Here is a 26,152-nt window from a genome sequence, read left to right on the forward strand (position 1 = left end):
TTCACAGTGGTGCAGAGTAGGAAGATGAGAGACAACAAAAATAAACTGGGAAAAAAAAAAAAAGAGATGTTCAGAGTGGGTGTAAGGGGAATTTTTTTCATTATGAGGACAGAAAACATTAGAACACATTGTCTAGAAGGGTTGTACAGTCTCCATCCTTGGAGGTTTTCCAGACCAGACAGAACAAAGACCTGATTTCATCTCATAGCTGACCCTGCTTTGAACAGATTGGCCTAGAGACCTCCTGAGGTCCTTTCCAGACTAAACTATCCCATGATCTTATGAAATAAATGCTAAGTACACAAGAGTGCAATTAGTACCCCAGTGAAAATTACATGGGCCAGAAAACATAATTTAAAAAGAAATGTCAAATATATGTTGACCCCTGGAATGTCATGTGTTTTTCATCAGAATGTTTTTATCTACAGGAGGTGCAGCATTGGATCTACAGGCTTGCCCGCCCAAACCTTTCCGCTGGATTCTTGACATGATGTGGCTAAACCTAGTGGAATTGAGCAAAATTCCACAGTTTGCAGAAATTTTGAATCAGGTGATATCTACTAATTGTCTCTTTAATGTTAATAACCAGTTTCCCAACCATAATTGTGCTCCCATATTTTACAGTTAGAATGCACAAGAGATGTAGTTAAGAACAAGGCCAGAGAGAATACAGAATAAAGGCATAGAAATGAACAGTTAGGTAGCATGAATGAGGCTATATTTATTTGCTCTCCAGTTTTTATCTGCTTATGGTATTTTGTATTATAGTCATTGAAGTAGGAAAGAGAAGAGACCAGGAGCAAAGAACTAGTAAAAAGGAAGCCAGTGAAAGAGAGACAGAAATAAGGAGAAAGGATAAAAAAGTATCCTTTTTATCCACCTTTTTTACCACCTTTTTTACCACCTTTTTATCCACCAGCCCATTTCCTCCAGGTTTTGGTTTCTGGAGGTATCAAAACAAGATATTGAGTTAGGAGAAATTGGAAGAAATTCTAGTTAGGCATTCACTCTGGGTTATTAGGGCACCAGAACCCAAAATGCATGCTGCTGCACACTTGGTAACATTATTTAAATTTAGCCATCGGGTTATGAATTACGTATTTTCCTTTTAATTTGTAGATTGTAATGGTTCTGTTATAGGACTTTTCAAGAATTAGTGCAAACAAAATTTTAGACTCCAGAACATTTAGGCAACCATGTTACCCCAAAAGGGCTCTTTTTTAACTAATCTTTTAGCACTAACTTAAAATTGCCATATATTTACAAGTTGAAAAGTGACAATTAGGTGATTTTAGTAATAGATAGAGATGGAATCTGGGAGGGTACCAACTAGGATATCAATAAAAAATGCAAATATGGAAATAACATCTTTTTAATGCTTATTTACATCCATTAGATGTGCTGCTCTATTTGGCTCATCATATTAAACACAATTGTATCATTATTCATTTAGATACAAACAGAAAATGATTTAAAGTAAGAAAAAAAAGCTTGAAATGGTATGACCAGTTCTCAAGAGGTTGCCTATGATTTTCTTTTTTTTCTTGCCAGTTACAAATGTTTGCTTCTTTAAAAATTAAGTCCTCCACTCCCAGATGCCTAACTTAGTTTAATAAAGACATATTCCTCTTTAAACATTTAGATGACCCTGTTCCTTTTCACACTGTTACTACTTCCAGCTGTGGTTGAGTGAGAAGTGGTAAAAAGAAATATGTAATGAAAGCTTAATGATTTTACTTGGTCAACTATAGTCCCCTTAGCTCAGTAACCTATCTCTGGCCGTGGCCTAGCTTTGAGAAGGTACCTTCTCTGAATACTCTCCTAGCATGCACTCAAGTTTATGTCAGTTAATGTAGAACTGAGCTATTTGCTTATAAAGTAAATTTTTTTCCTCAGACTTGGATTATAGTTCAGAAAGGGACATTTAGTGTTTATGAATCTCTGTGAATGAGTTTCATTATAGGAAATATGTGATTGGAAGAGGTCTCTGTATATTTGTTTCTCACTCCTTTTCCAGTCCATGCTTGGTGTAGGTTGTTCTGAAACTACTTCTACTTGAAGCCAAGTCAGTCAACTGGACAGAGCTCCTTGGTTTATAATACTCATATAGAACTGTATTTCAGAACAGATGGTATCAGTCTGTTCCTTGTTCTCTTTCCAGTGATCTGAGAATATTGCAGTAGTTGACTCTTCTCAGTCACTGCATTAAAAGCTCAACTGCATAGCAATTTTCTGTGAAACTATGTTCTGTCCACCAGTATCCCTTGTCCTATTAGGTCATGGGTTCTAAGAGGTGCTTAAATAAGGATCATATTTGTGGTCAGATTTATTCTTTCTCAAGTCAAAAGCTTACTAGAGTCTGTTATTTTTAATTTGTGATTCTTTGGCTGGCTGGACTGTACTAGGACAGATTTTTCTGTTCCTCCTAGTACTTTGTGATCAGAAGGAATAAATTAATCACAGTATGTTTCTCTTGTAGTATAGAATCCTTCTGCTAATTATTGATGTTTCTGAAGTAGCTGCATGTGTTTGGGAGGGGAAGCCATGGATAACTGATTAGCTTAAGAGCCTGCATCTTAATACTAAAATTTCTATTTGTAGTATCTTAATAGCAATTCACATGGCGTATGTCTTAAATGCCATAGAATCTTAATGTTACTTGTAATGTATCCTACTATAATAATAGACTGTCATTAAAATACACATTTACAAGGGGATTTTGCTACAGCTGGAATATATTTATATGTGCGTTAATGTAATCAATTTAGATAGCCTGTAATGAAAAGGGATGGAAAAGTTGGTTTGATAAAGATGCTCCCGAGGAAGAAATTATACCTGATGGATATAATGATTCACTTGATACCTTTCGCAAGCTTTTACTCATCAGGTGAGCATCTTCAGAAAATTGGGAAATGCATACATGGTTGCATCATGTGTCTCAGTCTATCAGTATACTATTATCATAATAGTGTAATTGTTATTAATTTCTGTGTGATATGAAATATTATTTAATTCACTCACATGAAATATGATTTAATTCACTCACTTCGGAGCTATCCACTGAAGAGTTTTAAAAAGTTATTTATAGAAAATATTTTTTATAGCTTTGCTTTTATGTCATGACAAATGGAAACTGGGAACCACATTGCAGCCTTCTCCAAAAAGTCACTGAAAAAGTAGAATAATTCAGATAGCTTTCAAAATTTTTTTTTATTTCTTTTAAAATGAGGTATTTTAAATAACTTTTTAAAAGTAATTAAAAAAAGATATTTGTGAAAATGCAAAACAGGTATTCAAAAGCCCCATGTGAAAAGTGTGCTATAAATGATTTTATTGCATCAGCCAAGATCTCTGTGGCAGGACTTGGGATAGAATGGAGTTCCCCAAAGCAGCATTCAGCTGCCTTATGCATGAGATCATACCTTCCTACATTCATTGTATACTTTCCAAGTGCTACAACAAATAAATCAGAGAGACTACGAAAAACCAACATTAATTACTAGACCATGATTTATCTTTGGAGCGGATTCAACCTGTGCAGTAAAAAAGGCCAGAATCTGATGGAAGAAGTACTATATTGTTCTATGCTATACACCCTGAAGGGGGAGTGTCGTGGATGGAGTGAGAGTGCACTTCGCTTGTAAAAGAGAAGCAAAAATATAATTTATTGATATAAAACAGTGAGTTAACAAAGTTCAATGGTAAATGCGATGGTGGTTTAACAAGATTCGATGGCAAGGTACACTTGATTATTTACTGCATAGAGGACAGGGTCAGACAAAACTGCCAGGGAGACCCTCCCATTGAGTCATGAGGTTCAGAAAGGACCCCCTTGCTTTCTAAACTCCTTCTCAGAGAGGAGTCTAGCTGTGGCTGGATCCAATCCTAGTCCCAGACTTGGTCAACGGTTTATGTCTAAAGGATTATATATGTACAATCAATCCTTTATATCACTGAGCTAAGATTTCAAAGTTTAGCATGCTATTAGTCACTTACCAAGCATCTGTTGTGGCAAGGAATTTCTCAACCTCGAGAATTAACCTTGAGAGGTGTCCCTGCTCAAGAGGAGATCCTGGCAGGCAGCCTGCTGCAGTGCAGGAGAGCTCAACGGGCACTGGGCTGTCCACTGTTTATAGAATAAGATGATTGACTTAAAGCCATACTTGCGTACCAGCAAGACATTTGGATCACTGCTCCAGACAGCCCATGGCTACTATGCTGCCATCTGTCCCCGAAGTCCAGCATAAACTGGATGCAGCCATCACAACCCCCACTGGTGATTATTGCTGGGGGGGGGGCAAAGAGGGGCACACCGCCACAGGGAGCGGGAGCATCTAAGTCCTAAGCCTGTAAATAATAAGCCTATAAACTGCAGCTTTGCAAAGTCATATCTTTTATCCAAAAGTAGTAGTTCGGGTTTCTTTCTTTTCCCCCTTGGGAAAAATAAAGACATATCATCCCCAACACAAATGCAATCCAGTGCAAAAGAATTGAGTCTGTAGCCTAAAAGACTAACAGACCCAATGAAACATCTGCAGAATTCTCCTAAAGGGCAAAAACAATCTTACGTTTCCCTACTTGAGTCCTCAGATACAAAAGCTCTGTTTAAAATGAAGAATGTCCCAACCTGATAAAGGTACCCAGAACAGAAAATTCAACTGCAAATAGTTTACTAAAGGCAAAATTGTAAGCAACTGAAAAGTACTGAACAGTCATAGAGGGAAGACTACTAGCACTGTCTATTATCATATATGTAAAGACAAACCTACAAACATATATATGAATATGTGTATATATATACATATATATATATGAAGCAAAAATCTCTATTTGCTAAAAATAAAATTTCTAATTTAACTCTGGTCTTTGGAAGAGGAAGAGGCATTGAATTTGTATCTTGGTATATATTTTTATTTCTAGGTCTTGGTGTCCAGACCGAACGCTTTCCCAAGCCAGGAAATATATTGCAGATTCCTTGGATGAGAAATATACAGAACCAGTCATTTTGAATTTAGAAAAAACTTGGGAGGAAAGTAACACACGAACACCTCTCATCTGTTTCTTGTCTATGGGATCTGACCCAACTATTCAGATTGATTCCTTGGCTAGGAAGCTTAAATTAGGTATGAAGTAATTATTCATTGTCATGTGTTAAGATACAGAAGCGTAATGTAAGTAATTTCAGAGATTTTCTTTTTTTCTGAAAAGTATTTCTTAAATTCTGTTGCACTATTGATTGTTCCTGAACTATCACCTTAGAGATAAAATAATATTTTAAATAAAAGAGGGTATGTTGAGAATCATTCTGTATGCAGCAGGACAGTAATGTTTTCAGTTCTTCTTTTATAAATTGTTATCATCCTTCCCAGTGATGATATTTTTTAATTCCTAACTAAAAGAGAATATTAATTCTTTTTTTTTTTTTTTGATCTGGCATGGTGATAATACTGTTTTCTTGTTTTAACTCTTAACTGCAGGTAAAGTAAAAATCAGCAATCTGCTTAAAAGATTACTTTGTAACAAAAAATACCCACAAGATCTGCGTTTGTATATTCTGGACTTTATGGCTACATTATATGGAAATTTTAAAAAATTGTGCATGCAAACTGAGTTGGAAGTAGATACGTATATTCATTATATTAGTCATAATAATATGTTCACAAATGCAATTTTACAATTATGTATTGTGCTCATTTACATGGCTTCATTACCTACACTTAAAGAAAAATCTGAGTTCATATTTCAAATACTGTGGCTTGCTTCATTAAAATTTGGCACAAATTCCCATTGACAGTAATAGCATTAGTCACAGTCTTTCACTTCTACAAACATTGTAAATATGGTAGATGTATATTTTAATGTTATTTTAAAAGTTTCAATGTTTAGAAAATTTATACATAGTGGCATAATATGATGGTAAAGAGATTCTTTCATAAGTATATATTTTCATATAAAATTGTACTTAATTGTGCTGTATTTATATAACTGGTTTTTTGGACTGAATTTGAATTCTTACTTTTTCTGAAGAAGGTAAGTTCATTAATCATATATTGTCAAATATGTTGTAGAATGTAGGACCATCTCTATGGGTCAAGGACAAGAAGTTCATGCACGCAAATTCATACAGATGTCAACACAACAGGTGGGAAAAAAACCACTTCAGTGTAAGTTGATTGTTTTAGCATTCTTTTACACCTCTTTTGCATGCAATCTTTAATATTTTGCATTTTCACCTTACTATCAGGCATATCTCAGGGTAAAAAGGTCTCCTTTCCTTGAGTGCCTGAGCCTAAAAACATTCCACTGTGGGATATGCATGTGCCAGTGGGGTCCAAGTCAATACTTCTGCCATTAATAATATTGAGCAGCTTTTCAGAGGTAGAACATTACCTTCTTATCGCTATGCTGTTATCCAAAGGTAAAAGGACATCGTGTCCTAGTTCTACCCTGCAGGACTTGCAGATCCCACTTCTTTACTGGATTTCTTCCCCTCCCCGCCCCCTGTGAGAGCTACCTAGAAGTTGCATAGTTTCTACTAATAAAATGGTGAGTGCACACATAGCTTAAAGCTGTAGATACAGAAGGATGTGCTGGCTCCTAATACTGCCTCACATTTTCCTCACGTCTGTGCTAGAGAGAGGGCCTCTTGCTCACCAGCAATTGGTTTTGGTTCTTTGCTTCTTTAATTGCCAGTCCTTTTGGCTTTCAGTCCCAGGATGTCTAAGAATTTCCAAACAATATTTAAGAATTTTTCTCTTAAATATTGCAGTATATTTTGTTATGGCAGATGACATTCTCAAACAGTAAAAACATGAGAAGTCTAAGCAGCAGCTCCAGAAAGATGGTAATAGACACCTCAAATACAATATAAAAGTTACAGTGTAAAGGTAGCACAGTCTGGTCAGCTGGACACTTCAAAGAGTTGTGGACAGTGTTGCAAATGAAGACATATAGCCAGAGTTGCCTGTAAACTCAAAATATCAGGAATTAGTCTTATTCCAGTATTCTGAAGGACTAGAATACCTCTACTAATAGAGAGTAGAAGACTGCAAGAACTATATTGATAAATGAAACATATTTTTCATCTGACCATAACTGACAGTTAGTCCTTACTAAACCAGGAGTACAGCACTGCTTGTAATATTCACCTAAAGAAACCTGAACTGACTTGTGTTCAGTAAAAGGTTTGATTGGTACCATATTGCCTTTTTGTTAACCGGTATATGCTTTCATACCTACGGTGGGAGTATTCATCGAAAGCTAGATAAAAAGTTAAAGATGGATTCATTATGAGATTTAAAACTTAACTCCTCACAATATATGACATCCATTAGATTCCCTGGGTCTCTGTCCTCACCCATGAGAGTTCTGGAAGGACAAACGGTCAAAATGAGATCACAACACAAAACACTCTGGAAGAACAAACGTACTTTTGAGACGGTTGCAGATTCATTATCAAGATTATTTCAGATTTCCATCTGAACTAAACAGTTCTTTTGTCACTTTGTTCTCCAACACTTAATCACAATGAGATGAGGAAATGCTTTTTTCTTTAGACTTCTGCAAAGTCCTGTCCTCTTAATCTGATAGACTGAAGTGCTTCAGAGCCTTTCCAGGGCCTCCTGTCTTTCGTGCAGGAAAAAGAAAAGGTCAGGCAGTATCAGTTCAGGGAATTCCAATTGTATTGCCTGCTATCTGTGAGGTATCTTCATTTGAGGCAAAAAAACCCAGTCTCTTGCCAGATGATATTTATTCATTTGACTATAGTACAGTCTGCTTCATTTGTGTTTCTCTATTATGGACAAATATCATACTTGTATATAGCCTTTACTGCACATTTGCTAGACATTACTGTATAATTCAAGGTTCTCTAGCTAATGCAGCCTTGGTTATGGAAGTTCTCTATATTGTATCCCAGTAACCTCTCAAGTCCTACCAAATGTTGTGACACCAGTACTGGAATATAGATGTACACCACTTTGGAAAAAGACAAAAAATAAATCTCTTTATAGCAGATGGCATTTTTTATGGTGTGCAAATGCACACATACATCTCTCATACTTCTTTGTGTTCGTACGTCTAGAATGGTCATCATGAACTTCCAGTTCATTGGAATGGTAAAAACTGCAGCATCCCTGCCTTTCTTTGTCCTCAATTAAAACCACAAGGATACTCAAAACAGCACTCCAGCAGAGCTACTAGTAACAATTTCTGAACTAAATGCCTTGGTGATGTACACATTTTACAGAGAGAGGGATATGTAAACATCAGATTTGCAAGAACAAAACAGAATTAGTGACTATGAAGACAAATATCTGGGGTTTTTTCCTACCTCTGGCCAAGAGTATATAATATGATTAAAACTGCTGTGCTGTGTTACAGGTAGATAATTTTAAAAAACAGCCTGATTCATTTGGAAATGTAACAAAATGATTATAGATCTCCCTCAAAAAAGTGGTTCCCCATAAAAGAAGGAAAAAAACCCCTTCATTTAATCTTTCTTTTTAATATCCACCAGTTCACCATAAATATTTAAATTATATTTTGTCACCAAACGTTATTTATTTCTTTTTAAATGAACTAAAACAAAATTACCAAAATGAAATTACAAGCTGTAATGAAATCCACACATCACTGTTTAGAACTGATTAAATAATGCTCCATTTTTATATCAGGCTTCTGATTCATCAGGCTTCTAAAGTGATGCTACAAAAGCTGATTGAATTTACATTCATAAGCAGAAGTGCAGCGAGATAATAAAAATAGAGCTTTCATGCAACTTGAGAGCTGAATAAAATCGGAATTAATATGTTGAAGTTGAATTTCATACCTATGCATTTATTGCAGATAAACTAATTGCAGCTGAAAAGTTTGAGAGTCTTGTTACCACCTCTTTACACTTACTTTAGATTATGTTATTAACAAATAAGTTTAAAAAAAGATGTATTCCTTAGATTTCAGCTGTTAACTTTTCCACTCACATTCTTTTGGATCTGATGGCAGGATTGCTTATCACTGGTGTTTTGCTGGGAGAGTACAGGAATTACGTCTTTTTGCCACTAGGTAGCACTGATACTTTACTTGAAATATTGGCTCTGGTTATGTTATTTTCATTGATAACAATCGGATGTGAAAATAACTTTTGCACTAACTTTTCCTATTTGCTTTAACTGTGCCAATACAAAATCAAATGATAATACATATTCAGACCAAAAGTCAAAAAACTAAACTAAAAAAAAAAAAACCCAACCAAACAAAAAAACCAAACAAACAAAAAAACAAAACAAAAAAAACAAACAACACCCCCACCCCCCCAACCCCAAACCCAAACCTGCAAGACCAAATTTGATTCTAATATAGACAGCTGGTTTTAGCATTATGAATAACTTGTTCTAAATTTTATATGGTAATAGTTGATATTCTTATTTAGGGAGGCTGGGTGTTACTTCAGAATTGTCATCTTGGACTGGATTTTATGGATGAACTACTGGAGACACTTCTTACTGCTGAGATACAGGATGAGACATTTCGAGTTTGGATAACTACTGAACCACATCCTAAATTCCCAATTACGCTGCTACAGGTTTGTTCAAATACTTAATTCAGGTACCTCATGCCATCAAAATTATTCAGATTAAGTGTGTAAATGGAAATTAAATAAATGGGGGGGGGGGAGAGGGGGGATAAAAAGCCCAAGAAAAAATGAACTTCTCTTACAATGCAAATATCACTTTAAAAAGGAAGGTTACTTACCAGTAACTGGAAGTTCTTGAAGATGCATTATGTATGTGTGAATTCACACTAGTTCTGTACACAGAAACACTTGAATGAAAACTATCAGGCTTTACCTGTATCCCTTTTTGCACAACCAGATTACTTTGTGAACAGAGTAATGCCCGCAACTGCTCTTACAGTCTTCCAGATTTCCCTATCTGAGATAAAGGATAAAGGGGACAGAACACACATGGACAGCACATGTCAAACAACATAATCTACCAAGAAGTTACCTGTTTTTCTTTGGATAAACTGTAGATGGTTGTTCTGTAGATCTCAAGGGGACATTTTTCATCAGCACAAGGAAAATTGCCTAAACTCTTACAAAGTGCATTTAAGTCACTTATGATGGTTCCTAGCACTCTCACAGCAGGTCATAATGCTAGTTAATATCTACTGTAATAGCTGTGTGTTGACACTTCTGTCTTCATAGACCCCTTTCCTCTTAAAAGCAGTGGGAGTCTCTTTAGTGGTTCTCATTCTCTCTAAATAAAACTAGATAACATACCTGATATTGAGGATGTGAAGGGGGCAAGGGTTCCTTTCTCAAATGAATCTAGGAGACAACCTTCAGTAAGAAATGTATGTCACCATGGAAAAAGACCGTGTATAGAAAGCTAGCTGTATGGACCTACATTCTCTTGTAATCTCTCAACAGAAAATGAAATCATCCTGCACCTTCACGGGGTTTATGAATAGTGGGGTATATAAACATACAGTTTTCTAAAAGTGAGAACAGAAAAGTGTGAATAAAAAACTGAGAGGGTTGCTAGATGAATCTTCACTGCATTTATCTCAAATGTTTCACATAGGATTTCCCAGTCTATAGTGTCATGTTACCTGTTAAGATATTAACATATGCAGAGATTCCAGAAAATGAATAACTGACATACCAAAGGTCAGCTCTTTCTCAGAGAATAATTTGGGTTTTTTTTATACAGAACATTCATCAAAAACTGAACAAGATATCATTTGGAATGTGGAAAGACTGGTTAGCAAGTGTTCCCATTCAGTCCAACGCTCTAGTGTGTTCATGTGCAGATAGGTCCTTGCAGAAGGCTGGAGCTCATATCTGAGACAGCTTGCCTGCGCTCTGCAGCCCAGAAATAAGTTTGTGAGACTGAAGTTGAGAAGTCATTCCTTAAAAATAATTGAAGTTCTTTACCACAAATTTGGAGATAGTAAAACTGCCAAGTGAAGTACATATTCATCAGTGTCTTCCATTAAGTGTCTCTCAGAAGTAGAAACAGTTCAAAGCCATGCTTGCATTCAGCCTGTGGGCAGCCTGGCATTTACTATCCTTTCAATGCATGCTGCCATGTTACCCAAGCTAGCCAGACAAGTGCTTACTGTTGGAGCCAAAAAATACCTTTTTATTTGGGTTCCTCCAGCATTTGAAACTGTCTCAAAGAATACAGATTCTGGTAGGGCCAGTCTGTGTCTGAACTAATAGATTCAAGTGTGCCCATGAACACTACCCAGCACTGGAATGCAATAGTCCGTAGGGGTAAGTAGTTACAACATTCTCGGATGTGAAAACCTGTGCTAACTAGCACTCTTTCAAATAATTTGTAGGCATGGTTTGACAATTAAAATTTTGTAGAAACTATTCCCATTAGGCAGTTCGCATGAAACTAAGAGGCTGTATTCTTAGGGGCTGTGGCAGTTTACTACCACAAATGCCAGTTCCATGCCTGCTGACCGGAGTGCCCAGGAACATTCTCAGGTGAATCTAATTTACTGCTGCAGACATAGCCACAGAGTGCAGAGTAGCCACTATGAACACAAAAATCTGATCTGAGGCAAAGTGAGATTTCTTTGTATTTACTGTGAAGTCCTTGGACCAGAAATACCCTTGTCATCTACTCTGGATAGATCTCTTCTATCATTCAGTCATTGAATTAGAGATAGAGAACCATATGATGCCTTCTGAAAAGCATGGCAATTGCTTCCAGGTTGTTGATGAAAACTCTTAGATCCATGGACAAGTGTCAGTGATGGTTCTGACCAACATAAACTGAAAGTCTATGTTCAAAATCTTTAAGTAATGTATATTACAGACTTCTGTGGCCTAATCTAATATGTGCTCCTTTTATGCAGTTTATAGTAAAACTACATATCAACTTTGTATCTACAATGCTTCAACTGTTTACATTTTATTTATAAGTATAGTTGTGATATTTTTGTATGTTGCTGGTTTTGTTCAGTAAACAAATCCAATTCCTTTATCTTTTTCACATGACAGATTGCTATAAAGTTCACAAATGAACCTCCCCAAGGTGTACGTGCCAGTTTGAAAAGAACATTTTCTGGAATTAATCAGGATCTCTTAGATGTTAGCAATATGCCTATGTGGAAACCTTTGCTTTACACTGTAGCTTTCCTGCATGCTACTGTTCAGGTATTTCTTACAAGGTTTGCAAATAGTGTTATAGTATATGGAGTCACTTTAACAGAAGTTCCTGACAGTACACATTCTGATATTTATTGTAGTATCATGTTGCAGGGCTGAAGCTTTAATTTCTATAATCTGTATTTCAAGGTTCTTTATTCTCTTAATTGTTTTATAAATTTTGCACAATTTTCATACTATAGGCATTTAGAATGAGGATTTTTCTCATCTAATTTTAGCTGTCCAAAAGTTAGTCATTTGGTGTAAGGGAAAAAGCTCACTCTGTAGTCAACAGAAATAGATAAGCACCTCAAAAAAGAAAATAATCTTATCTGTCTTAGCTGTCTGTCTATAAAAGAGTGAATAATTTTCTGGATATATATCAGTCTTTCTGTCAGCTGATTTTAAAGGCAATCCAGGTGCCTACCTTAGAGTAGCTGTCTACTTTCTAGATGGCTAAAATTAAATAAAATTCTACCACTTAGCATCTTGTTTTTATCTTATTTTTATCTGTGTCAATGTGTTTTCTACGCTAATTCCAATGTAAGCACAATATCTATACTTTGTACTTTAAAGATATGTAAGTTTTGAGGTAATAAATGAATACATACATACACGATAAATACCAGAATTTTGAGCTCTCTGAATATAATGTCTTTTCAGCAAGGTTCTCAAAATAGTTCTAAAATGCTATTTAAGCCTTAGGCTCTATTGAGCTGCTCGTATTTTCAGTGTAGCAAAGATGGTGAAAGAGAAAGACAATTTGTTGAGGTCCTTATTAAGATACAGTATTCTGCATTATTTTCCTTCTTCTACCTTTTTATAAACAGTGAGAAAGTTGTTCTGTGTACTGCCTCAGGATTTTACTGTTCTTGTGGAACTAGAAGACCTAAGCTTATTCAGCCATCTGTACTTTTAAAAAATATTATAGCTATTCATCTGTTCAGAAAATGAATTTATGGATTGCCAATCAGCAAGCAATATATACATTGCCCTGCCTTTAAACTGACCAATTCCTATATCCTTTGGTGACAAGATCGCTATGATAAATATAGATTAAGAAGTAATTCAGAGAATTTGGCAGAAAATCATTATAACTTTCTGCAGGGTATTATTGGTTAATGCTGTCTCATCTGCTTATAAACAATACCTGATTTTTGAAAAAATAAAAGTTTTTTTTCAGTTCTAGTTCTTTCTGAATATTGTAGCTAAGGTACCTAAATGTTAGTTAACTAGATGTCAAAGACTGTCAGTCATTGTTGACCTGGTAATTTAAACTCTAATTAAAATGTTATCACTTAGTTAATTTTAGAATGTCAGTATTACACTTTTTATTCATATAATAGATATCAGCACTACTAGTAATATAATTCTTAACTTCTTGGATTAATTTATTCTACATTCTGAAAAAAATCATTGAGCGATGTAAACTGAGGTGGTTAAAATAAAGTTGTGAGAAATCTAATAGTGTTGGATGTTTAAAATGTTTGGGCTGCAGATTATATTCTCTTACTTTTATAGTCAACTATTTTTCTCTTCCTGCAAGTGTTATAATTTTATTTTCAAATATGTATGCAATAATAAATTTGAATAATGTAGTGGTGGCAGCCTTATAATAAAGTTGTGAATTTTGAAAAGTACATATTAAAACAATACAGTGAAACAGGAAGACAAAAGGGGCAACCCAGAAGCCTTTGGATAACTGAGCATTAATACAGGAGCTTGAAAAATTGAAACTATGATTAGTAGACCATATATGTAGAAAAAAATGAAAAACTGTAGAACTCAGAATTGTTGAGTGTGCTGAAAATGCAGAGATTTGGTAATTCTCTAAATTAATTACTTTATATAGAAACCTGATCATCCACACAGACATGAGACATTTCAAGCCTATCACTGATACATTGATTAGTAAAGCTAGCAATAAATGATTCTGTTGCCTTTTCTATAAATATTTATCCCACATGGTGTAACTTAATAATAAACTTTGTTTTTTACTCATGTGTATGAGGTACACGCCTGTTTCCTAGGCTAGCTTTCTTCTTCAGTTCAATTCTTTACTCCACTATTATTATTATTATTGAACTTTAATAACAAAACAAAATTATATGTGGTTTCATAAACATATTTGGTTTCGATTGTATTCCTAAGGAACGACGCAAGTTTGGACCTTTGGGTTGGAATATTCCCTATGAATTTAACTCAGCAGACTTTACAGCCAGTGTTCAGTTTATACAAAATCACCTAGATGAATGTGACATCAAGAAGGTGAATACTAAAATTTGCATACAGTATATTTAATTGCTTTGTACAGCATCTATAATGTTTTTTTCTTCATGTTACTCTTTATAATAGTTTATTGATTTCTATTCTTTCAGTGCAGCTTCTAATGATCTTTCAGATTCTCTATAAGACAGTGAAGCTGAAATATTTTGTGTGCTACTATCCATGTAAAAATATATAACAGTTAAGAACTTCAGAATTTGATCTTGTTTTTTTCAGTACCATATCTAAAATATTAACAGGTCTATACAATATCTGTTTTGGAAAGGGAGCTAAAATATTTACAGAGTTGGACAGAGGCAATCAAACTTCTCTATGGCTGCCATTTGGTCTTCTACTATTTGTCAGGGAATAACATAATAGAATAGCCATTCCTTGCAAAGCAGCACTTTGTCAATAGAGAAAGATGAGAAACTGGGGGGGGAAGAGGAGTGGCAGTAGCAGCTGAGAGTTATTTCAGGTCACAGAAGAAATAATGAGATATATTTCTAATAGCAGGATCAAACCCAACTCTACTATAAAATTATAGAGCTGAGCTCAGAAAATAGATTAGAAATGAAGTATTATTTTTTTCTTGCAACAATGATCTTTTCAGCTTACATTTCAGAGCCTTATGAGCTTCAGATGATACTGAAATTACAGGCTGGATACCTTCTTCTTACATGTTATAACTACAGTCTTTCATTTACTTTATTTGCATCCAGGGGATATCATGGAACACAGTACGCTACATGATTGGAGAAGTACAATATGGAGGCCGAGTCACAGATGACTTTGATAAGCGTCTTCTTAATTGCTTTGCAAGGGTGAGAGACCTTGAAAATACAGTTATTTGTCATTTTTATTGGCAGCTGCAATACAGAAATCAGAAGACCTTCTTTCTGCTGAATATGCACTTCTTCACCAGTTCATAAGACTCTTCAGAGTAAAATGAATTTTTCAAAACATCATTCTTTGGCAGTGAGGTTTGTCCCCTTAGTTTCTCTTTAGTGAGGAGCAGAAACTATTAAAAAGACTTACCTGGAGCTCAAACTTAGAAGATATATCTTTTAATGATTTACTTGTGTATTCAAGTAAAATTAGATGTAGTAGCTAAAACAAGAACCTTAATTCTCCAAGAATAAAAATGAGATTAAAAAAACTCTAAGTAGCAAAGTAATTGTGTTTTTTTTCCTCTGGATTTTTCACAGGTATGGTTTAATGAAAAGATGTTTGACAGCACTTTCTGTTTTCACACTGGATATAAAATTCCAGTGTGCAAAACCCTGGAACAGTATTTTGAATACATCCAGTCACTCCCTGCCATGGACAGCCCAAAGGTCTTTGGTCTCCATCCTAATGCTGGTATTACGTAAGTAGGTCTCAACGTATTGAAAACAAAGACCCTTTCTTTTAGTATTTGGAAAGAAACCCCTGTGTAAGCAAAGTATATTTTTCACAGGAACCCTGGGATTCATGTGAATTTCACTATTGAAGTAGAACGCTTGATGTGTATGTACATGATTATGAATGCAGTATCTTCAGCTACATTTTACATGTTCTTTTAAAGCAGTTGGAATTCTTATTACTTACTCCTCATGGTTTTAGATTTTTTTTTTTAAATTTGAAAGCATTATAAAACTTTTATATGAACACATGATACAAGGTTCTATACAGTTTAACTAGAGAAAGTTTCTAATGTTTACCTTCTGTTCGAAGTAGTATAGTATTTTTTTTGTGCACACTCGTTAAATGATTCTCTGGATTGTCATTTGGTTTACAGCACGCCTTTGGCTGTAACTACAATCTTTTGTTCCCATCAGTCCTGCCATTCCCATTATTTAAAAGAGGCTTTTCAACCTCACCAAGTACCAACTCCATTTAAAACTTTATCTTTGACTTAATTCACTTTTTCATTCCAAATAATGTCTGACAGCTTGGTTTTTATTTCCTTCTAATGTTATATGCCCTGTGAAAGGATATGAATCATCATCATATTTTTTTCACTGAAGTTCTTAATAATTCTGCCATGAATTATTGCATTTTTATTATGTCCACATTCATTGTTTCTTACAGCTTTTTGTATTTTTAAATAAATAACATCTTATTCAAATGCCCAACTGCTGTGGAAACCTAGTCTCTTCTAACACTTTTGGACAAAACAATAATTTCCCACAATTTTTCAGTCTCAAATTTGAGAGGCTGATGCCATATCAAAAGCCCAGGATTCTAAGCACGCTGTGACAACAGTAAGCAGTTTTATTTTCAACTCTGCCTAGCACCTACCATTGTAAATATATACTTCTGAAGAAAATAATCTAAGAGTAGATTCTGTTCCAAGTCATTCTCTGATACTTGCAAGACGTCCCTTCCTAAACTGATTAAAGAAGAGCCGAGATTTAACAGAGAACTAAACAAAGTCCTAAAAAGAGACATGCTTTGGATCTAAAATTAGGCTTGTAGGAGGGCTAATTTATAGGAGGAAACCTGAGACTAACAGTGTTGGGGGAGCTTTAGTGAGTAGGAACAGCTCTTTCATTTCTTTCTAGTACCAAGTTTTTCTTCCAATTGGTACATCAGGATATTCCTGTCACTTCAGTCCTTTTTCTGCAGATTTTCCGTCGTAGGTATTTCTTTAGAGATGGGGAAAAATGTTCAACAGCTTCATGCTTTTTTTCCATGTCTTATCACAGTCTGTTATAGGCAACTATGCACATGTACTGTCTGTCTGAATTTCATCTTTGACACACAGACCAAATGGATGAGCATCCCATACAATCCCATTAAAAGTTGTATTCAAATTCTCCTTAAAATATCCTATCAAGTCATCGCAGAGTATGTAGAGGGAATTGAAATATGTAGAATTGGAACCCTGAGACAGCCAGGACCTTTCCATGTTACAATTACTGAGGACAAGAACAACCTTATCTCCCACTGCTTTAGTGGGACAGTTTTCCAGTTCAGCCAAAAGATCGATCCATTGGTTCCAACTGTAAGACTTCACTGAACGTCAATACTTTCATCCATTTGGGATTAACATGTGAAGTCATTGCGACTGATTTTAACTTGCTATGTGAACCATAGGCTTTGCAAAGGCAACATAGTTAACAGGTACCTGAGCAGGCAAGGAATATTCTGACAATCTTCTGTCAAAATCCCTTCTCCAATTGGTTCCATACTGAAGCCTTAAATCTAACTGAATTTTTGTAAAGTTACTGCAAGCTGTTATTAACCAGCTGAAGACAGAGCAGAATCCCCCATTGCCCCTTGGTGAATGTGAGGTTTTGAATATCATGTCGCAACATATATTGCTGTTTTCTACACAAAGTGGAGGGAATGTTTCTGTCAAACTGCATTTGTTCTTAGTTTTAACTTCCAGTACAGAAAATTTCTGATGGCAGAGACTCCAGCTATCAAACTATGAAAGGCTGTTGAATCCACACTCTGTAAGAAGATATCCTTAACAGTACTTTTTGGAGCAAGTAAAAATCCATAGAAAATTCCTTCTTTTTTTTTTTTCTTATGACACAATATGCTTTACAATACCGTTTCAGGGAGAAACAATATAAACAGGTATGAAGTGCTTTATCTTACATACTCACTTTTAGGCCAAATTGACACTGTAAATGAGATTCATTTAATGTTGCTTTTGCTTCCTTTATGGTTACCCAAGACTTCCTTTACTGTAATAGAGAAAAATGGATCCTTATAAAGTGCAGTTCCTCTGATCACAAAGCAGACATCTAAAATACATGAGCTGAATCATGCTTCTTTGCATTACCTATAAAGGCAATCTAGACAAACAGCTGTTATGCAGACATCTACACTTAGATATCTAAATGTGATCAGGGACACCCCATCGTGTATATCTGATTTCCTTCCCAGGAACATGGTACTTCCTCTACAAAACTGTGCAATCTTTTTTTCATTATTGTTTGTATCTGTACTTCAACATTCTGTTTGCAATGTAAAGGACAGTCAGGTTTTCCAAAGCTCAGAAAAATTTTGTTTTGGAGTGTCTTTTATATTCACTGTGTCCCACTGTTATGTGAATGAAATTTCTTGTTTCTATTTTCTCCTCACTTCCACACTGGAATATTATTTTTAATTATGTACACATTGAGATGCATCTTTTTGTCTTTTCCATTTTTATTTACAATAAAAGTCGTCTTGTTCAAACTGCTGTTGCTATTCATGTTTGCTTCTTTATACAAGATTCAGATGATCATTTCTCCTCTCCAGAAGATTCCTAGCTTGTGTCATTGAAGAAAGGAATATTACTTACCTTTGATTCTGCTCCTTTGAGGTTATTTTTCAAAAACTTTTCTCTGCTTACCCCAAAGTTTTCATATTGCCTTCTTTTTTAAATTGTTTTGATGTTTTGTTAGATTTGGGGAAAGACCATTCATTTCTATAATTCTGTAATATTTTCTAATTTAATTGATGTAATAATCATGGGACCTATTCCTTCTACATAGAAAAGTCTGACAGCAGTATTGGAAGAACACTGCTTGCAGTGTGAAGAGGAAGGTTCACATCTCTTTTATCACTAGTTGTTAGATCAGCGAGACCCAGAGTAAGGGTTACAACCACCAGTATGTCATCCAAATTAGGAATGAAGCCATGGGTCCAAGAGAAATTTGATTTTATCCAACTTTTCTGTTCATATGTGGTCTTGAATAAATCTATCCTTCTTTAAATGGGGCCATAAATGGAAAAAAGCTTGAGAGTTTTGCCAGACAAAATCCCCACCATTCCTACATTCAGAAGCAGAAATTAGAGAAGCAAACTGCCAGTAGGATTTCTTCTATTTTTCTGATTTCCAGTCTTTATAATCACATTCACAAACAGTTTATGTTGAAATGCTGCGGTATCCAGCTTCTGTAGTCTTATGATGTTATCTCCAAAGCTTAGGTGCTTTAGGACTTCACGTGTTCTATGCTGTGGCACAGTCCTTGGTTTCATTTCTTATATAATTATGTATGACAAAGTAATAGAAGGAGATGGGTGTGATATGAAGGTTGAAAAGTAAAACTGACACGCAAAATTATGCTTGGAGTCAGTATAAATGTATGTTCTGGTCAGACTCAGGCTGTATGTTCCTCATGTAGCTGATTCTGTAAGGTAAAAGTAGGCAATGCCAGCACTGCAGTACCAACACATACACTGTTATGTTTTCTTTGTTACTGCCTCTCGCAGCTCTGTGCCACTAGATAGCATTATAACAAAAGTACTCCTATAATTCTGCTTGTGTTGAAGGACTGATGTGGTCTACTATCTTTCACCATCAAATGCCACGTGAATTTAATTCACTTTTTTGTTTTGACTCAGAACATAAATTTACATTAGCACTGCCCATGCTGTACTATGGAATAGGTTTTAATCTCCAGCGTTGTAAATCTAGCAGCTTTTATCATTAATCTTGAAATACCTCAAGGCAGAATGAATTTACTATTTAGTAAGGGGGAAGCTTGCAAGGTTATGCCTCCACCTTTTCCTTCTTCTGCATTCCACTTTTAAGAAATAACTAAATGAGGGAAATATTCTTCCTTGTTACAAAGCTTTTGTTGCTTCTTCCTAGCAAATAGCTGTTTAGAAGTTCAGGCATATGCCATTTTCTTCCCTTTGCTTAGAATCCATAGAAATCATGTGATAGGTTTTTCTACCACCTCACATTCTCAAAGGTTAAGAAGCAGCCTGCGGAACTCTTTCTTCTTCTTAGCCCTGAATTAGAAAAACAGCAACTGTATAACAGGGTGTGTAGAGGGAAGTTCATATTCTTTACAACCATGGAAAACCACACGTTGTACATTATCAGTGTGTTCAGCTTGGTGGAGGATGCAAAGGAAAACAATTTCTTTTAGGAGTTTTGATTTAACCTGGTGACACAGTACGTTTTTTCTCAACTTTCAAGTTGTGTGTTCTACAAAGTATCCTTTTAACTATTAAAAAATCCTGTGTAATTTATAACATATTTCTTATCCTCTCAGATACCAAAGTAATACAGCAGCTGATGTTCTAGATACTATTACCAACATTCAGCCTAAAGAAAGCGGTGTAGGACCTGGAGAAACTCGTGAAGCAATTGTTTATCGTTTAGCTGAAGACATGCTAGAGAAACTTCCTCCAGTTTACATACCCCATGAGGCAAGCTAATCTTAGTTGTTTTCTTACTGTTCTCTCTGTTGAGTTTTCACGTAAGAGATTCCAAAAAAAGAAACCCCGAACTGTAAAGAAAGATCATATACCTAGTAGCAGATTCAAGCAAGGAACCAACATCTTTATCACTATCAGCATGAATTGATACGAGGCTTTCTTATTTAAAATAAAGACATCTAACCATTTATCATGGAGATATGTCATGGAGACTATGCTTGGACTTCCAAAGCTGCATGTGAAAACACAGAAAAAAATCAGTCTTGATTTTTTGTGACAGCAGTCTCCTGGGCCTTCTGGGTGAAGTCCTGTTCTAGCAAAATCATGAATAATTGGGTACTATCAGTCAAAAAATAAAAATAAAAATGGCAAGAGTTTTAAGGGGATAAGTGTTAGTTGAATAATGTGAAGTACAAGTCTACTATTTACTTTTCTGAACACAAGAAAGTTAAGATGTCATATATGACAACAGTATTTCAACATTTCAGATTAACTAAATTCCTTCTTCTGCACTCCTATATTTTAGGTAAAAGCTCGTTTAATTAAAATGGGACAACTTAACTCTATGAATATTTTTCTTCGGCAAGAAATTGACCGAATGCAAAAGGTGATCACAATACTCCATGACAGTTTGAATGATCTTAAATTAGCCATAGAAGGAACTATTGTTATGAGTGAGGCAAGTAAAAGCATATTTACTACATATGGAATACTCTTATTTTAAACTATTACCTTGATTGCTTTAGTTAATATATTATCATTTCATTCCTTCAGAATTTGAGAGATGCACTTGATAATTTGTATGATGCTCGAATTCCTCAAGTATGGAAGAGAGTATCTTGGGATTCTTCAACACTTGGCTTCTGGTTTACTGAACTTTTGGAAAGAAATAATCAATTTTCTACTTGGATATATGAAGGAAGACCAAATGTGTTTTGGATGACCGGATTCTTTAATCCACAAGGTAAGGCTACTGAAAGAACTTGAGTAATAATGCATTTATTCATAATTTAATGGTTTTTACTACATATCTAATTTAATATTACACCTAGAAAAAATGTTTTCATCACTGTCAGAATATGTCATAGAAGCCAAGATGATAAATGGATTCAAAAAAGAGATTAGATAAAGTAATGGGAAAGAGGTCCAATGGTAGCAATAAACATGACTGTCCAAATTTAACCTTCGAGTTGGGAAGTCCCTAAACTCCAGATTGCCAGAATCTGGAAGAGCATAGAAGGGAAAGGATTTACGTGCCATTTTGCCTGTTGTAACATTATTTCACTAAGCATCTGCCTTTGTCTAGTGTCAGAGACAGGATGCTTGTACAGATGGTCTTTTAGTCTGACCCATAAACACAGTTTTTATATTACAAGAAGGAAAACGTACTTAACAAATAAAATGCTTTATCTTGTTGACATATTGTAGCATGATATGATACAGCTTCTCAAGAAAATATACTTAATGACAATGATACAGCTTTTAAAAAAAATGCGTTTTTCCTGCAGTTTCAAACTGTTTAACTCATTCCAAACTGTAAGTTGTGAGTATGGAAGAGCTTTAATCTACAGCAGTATGTTATTTATATGCTGTACAGTAGCAACAGCAATAATTTTTTTACAGTAAGAACAATCATTCACTGGAACGACCTCCCCAGGGACATGGTAGAGTCCCCATTGCTGGAGGTTTTCAAGATGCAATTGGACAGGGTGCTAGATAATCTCATTTAAGCTCTCTTTCCCATAAGAGGTTGGACCAGGTGGTCTTTCAAGGTTTCTTCCAATCTGGGGTGTTCTATGATTCTATGAATGTGCAACTATACCAGAATTTATAGCAGTTATCTATCTTTCACAGAGAATCATCAAACTGTAGTTTTCAGTGTTTTGATTTCATACGTTATTTAATGAACAATTTGTCCAAATTAATCAAAGATATACTGCAAAGTACAAGTAAACATTATCTATCATTATCTGTTATAGCTTGATATATTTACCATTTTATAGGAAGCGGAAGAAAAACAAATTGTAACCATCTTCATGAGTAACAAAACCTGTTACCTTATTAGATGCGTGTTCATAGAAGAATCTCATTTAGCCTACGCAACTGTCCATACAAAATTCTTGTGAGAAACTTCTCCCATGTAACAGCTATGAGGTGGTTTTTTTCATTAGGATTAAACTCTGAAATCCTTGAATTTTTTATGAGTCACTTTGTGATGCTTCTGTTCTTACTGGCCTTTCTATGACCAGGACTGTAAAAAGTACTAATATCAAGGTCTTTTTTGGAGTTGCTCTCAGAAACAGTTGAGGTGCCTGGAGCACATCCAATTATCATTAAAAGATGGTATTGAGATGTCAGTCAAAACACCATTCCATTTGTATCATAAATGGCACAGCTGGTAAACATACTGATCTCTGGTGATTCAAGAGTAGCACTCATGGAGGTGTAAAAGAAAATAATGGACTGGATTCTTTTGACCAAAGAAAATATTTAGCCTAATAGGAAACAAACCTGAGGCACAGATGGTCTTGAACTTGATGATGGCTTCAACCTCTGTGTTCCAAAAAAATAGCCCTGTAGACGGAGAAAGAAGTCTGCTCAGCACAAAAGGTGTGCTATGGCTAGGGGTGAGGTAAGCATAGTTACTATATTCATAATACTGCTCGCCAGGAAATTCTGAGTAAATCAAATCATACAGTAAAGTTTAAAAATTGACTGGTGTGAGACAAATCAGAAACTGGACTACCCAGTGCTGCCATTGGAGGAAAATCTAGACTGATTGCACTGGTGAATCAAGCTCTAAATCTATCATAGCATTGGCAAATACATTATAAAGTTAAAACATGAGTAATGTATTTTATCAGTTTAGTCAAAAAATCTCTTTATAAAGTATCACCAATAGTTGTATTTAAACCTGTTGTGATTTTTTTTTAGCAGTTATCAATATTGATCTCCTATAAAAAATAATAAATTATCATTATTAAGGGAGAATGTATGTTAGTGGTGGTGTGATATTCCATTCAGTAGACATGGCATTTGGAATGAATAGGCTTATGAAAAACCAAATATCATGTTATAGAGATATAATTATTTTTTAGCAAAATTTAAAAGCCTAGATTGCACTGTTTTATCAGAATATATAGTATTTGAGAAATGAATACATGTTCAAGTCCTACATTAACTGTATTTACATCACATATGAATATTTTAGCTGTGACAAATATCTTAGCCTCTAATGGGCTTTGTCCTAATTGGCATGTTAAACCACTTCTTAAATCTTGAAATGCTGTCTTCTACTGCATGTCCATGTACTTTCATGATTTCCCCCCTGGCTTGTCAGTATTTCAGTTGGTGGTTTCACCTCCTTGTAGATACTTGACAGCTCACAAAACGCTAGTTGTCTTTTCCTTTATGCCCTATCAAGAAGGAACTGATGCCATTTCATCTTTAAGTCTTTACAGTAATCACTCTTAAGTATGCAGTTCTCTATTGTTAGCTTTTCTCTCTTCGCCTCAATCACTTTCGGACAACTCCAAGTAGTTCTTCATCTGGTAGCATAAAATAGTAGCTATTGGGTTTTTTTGGTGACTGCATTGTCATCTTCTGAGACGCTTATACAGAAACAACTAGGTATTTGCTACAAGTGTTCCATTTTTTTAGCTTTTTCCTTTATAACACATCCAAACCTCTTTGCTGCCCAGTTATTTGTCATCTTGTGCTTACACTGTTCGGCCCTTTACCTCTCAAACCTTTTTTATTGCAAACCTCTGTAAAGTCTGTTCAAAACAATACTCAAAAAATCACCTAACTTGCTGCTTGATTGTGTCATCCCCTACCTTCATTTCTGTCTAGGACTCCATTTTCTTCACTAACAAAACATAAATTTTTCATCCTTCGTAGGCACTGCCTCATCTAGATTCCCCACACTCATATAGTTATTTTTATTATCCCATTCAGACACACCTTTTCTGTTTTCCATCAGTGAAATTTATTTTATATTTCTACTTCCTTCATTTAAAATAAAAATTGCCTTTTTCGTAAGTTGCCTTTACATAAATATCAGCTCACATAATTGATATTTTGTCTGCCTTCAAATTCCTTCCTGAAATACAAATCTACCATGGATCCTGTAGTTGATTGCCTAATGATAACTTATAAATCAGTATCCCGAGTAAACATTTGTTAACTGAATAATTCAGTATCAGAAAAAAGTATATTATTTTGCTAATTTTTAAATAGCATATAAAGTTTGCTATCATTACTCAAGGTGCTCATTTTCAATAGAACTCTGAATATCTGTCTATAACATTCAGTGCAGAACCATGCAGATAACTGAGCAAGATTTTTTTTTGTCATGTGAGATATATACTAAATCTCTGGCTTAATTTCTCAAGGATTCCTGACAGCAATGAGACAAGAAGCAACTCGAGCACATAAAGGCTGGGCTTTAGACGCAGTTACAATACATAACGAAGTGCTAAAACAGAACAAAGAAGAAATCACAGCACCTCCTTCTGTATGTATGACATGCAAAGATGTTGCAGTATTAATTTTGGTATTTAATTTATATTGTGTATCACTCAGTCATTTTGGATTGCTAGAGGAAAAAGTTACTATTGTCTTCACCTCACTGGTTTTGCTTGGCCTAGAAGATAAATAACAATAAGCATGAAGATTTAATTTTTTTTATTTTGCAGTCACAAAAAGATTTTATTAAAAGAACCATTTCATTGTACCACCTCTTGATTTTTGGAATTTGTAGTAAACTTTAGATTAAATGGTGTAGTGTATGGGCTTTATTAAACAACTTTTATTGCCATCCATTTCAGTAGCATTCTCTTCCAAAAAAGGATGATGATATAGTGTAAAATTAAATAGTTTGAAAAGATTCAATGTGAGATTTTTTACTATAAAACATATATTCCTTGTAATGGTTTAAGCCAGTTACTAATTTTACAAAACAGATCCTTTATTTTGTGTGATGTATCTGCTTACTCTCCACACAGGAAGGAGTATATATCTATGGGCTATACTTGGAAGGTGCAGGCTGGGACAGACGAAATGGCAAACTCATTGAATCTACACCAAAGATTCTCTTTGTCCAGCTGCCTGTGGTACATATATTTGCTGTTAATACAACCAGTCCTAAGGATCCCAGGCTCTATGTTTGTCCTCTTTACAAGAAGCCCAAGAGGACAGATCTGAACTATATTACAGTGATCTATTTAAGGACAGTATTGTCTCCAGACCACTGGATATTGAGAGGAGTGGCTCTCCTGTGTGACATCAAGTAAACTGTTTTTCATACCATAACAGAAACAGAATATATGGCACGTGACCAATTACATGTGTAATTCTTCTACTGCTTTTTATTTGGTGGCCATTGGTCATTATACTAGAACTGTCATTTCAGTCTTGGCTTAATGAATTTTTTTTCTCTGCTTCCAGTAAATTCAGTTTGTCTTGGCTATTTAGTGATAGTTTTAAAGTAAAGTTTTCAAAATAAGTTCACTGATTGTAGTCTTTGATGTTTCCATTATATTACTTTAAAAAGGAATATTTGCTTTA

The 26,152-nt window shown here is 35.1% G+C and overlaps 1 protein-coding gene across 1 annotated transcript in view; it reads left to right on the forward strand.

The window, feature by feature from the left end:
* Window positions 1–25,878, forward strand: part of DNAH8 (dynein axonemal heavy chain 8) — a 142,769-nt gene extending 116,891 nt beyond the window's left edge. The window contains 14 exon segments of the mRNA XM_075496199.1: window positions 429–550; window positions 2,769–2,887; window positions 4,921–5,123; window positions 6,069–6,142; window positions 9,431–9,583; window positions 12,020–12,175; window positions 14,318–14,434; window positions 15,154–15,255; window positions 15,640–15,800; window positions 20,419–20,575; window positions 21,111–21,263; window positions 21,359–21,548; window positions 24,979–25,100; window positions 25,591–25,878. Coding sequence (XP_075352314.1) covers window positions 429–550; window positions 2,769–2,887; window positions 4,921–5,123; window positions 6,069–6,142; window positions 9,431–9,583; window positions 12,020–12,175; window positions 14,318–14,434; window positions 15,154–15,255; window positions 15,640–15,800; window positions 20,419–20,575; window positions 21,111–21,263; window positions 21,359–21,548; window positions 24,979–25,100; window positions 25,591–25,878 — 2,117 coding nt within the window.
* The last annotated feature ends 274 nt before the right edge of the window (window positions 25,879–26,152 follow it).

This window comes from Mycteria americana, chromosome 3, assembly GCF_035582795.1.
Source record: "Mycteria americana isolate JAX WOST 10 ecotype Jacksonville Zoo and Gardens chromosome 3, USCA_MyAme_1.0, whole genome shotgun sequence".
NCBI classification, from domain to species: Eukaryota; Metazoa; Chordata; class Aves; order Ciconiiformes; family Ciconiidae; genus Mycteria; species Mycteria americana.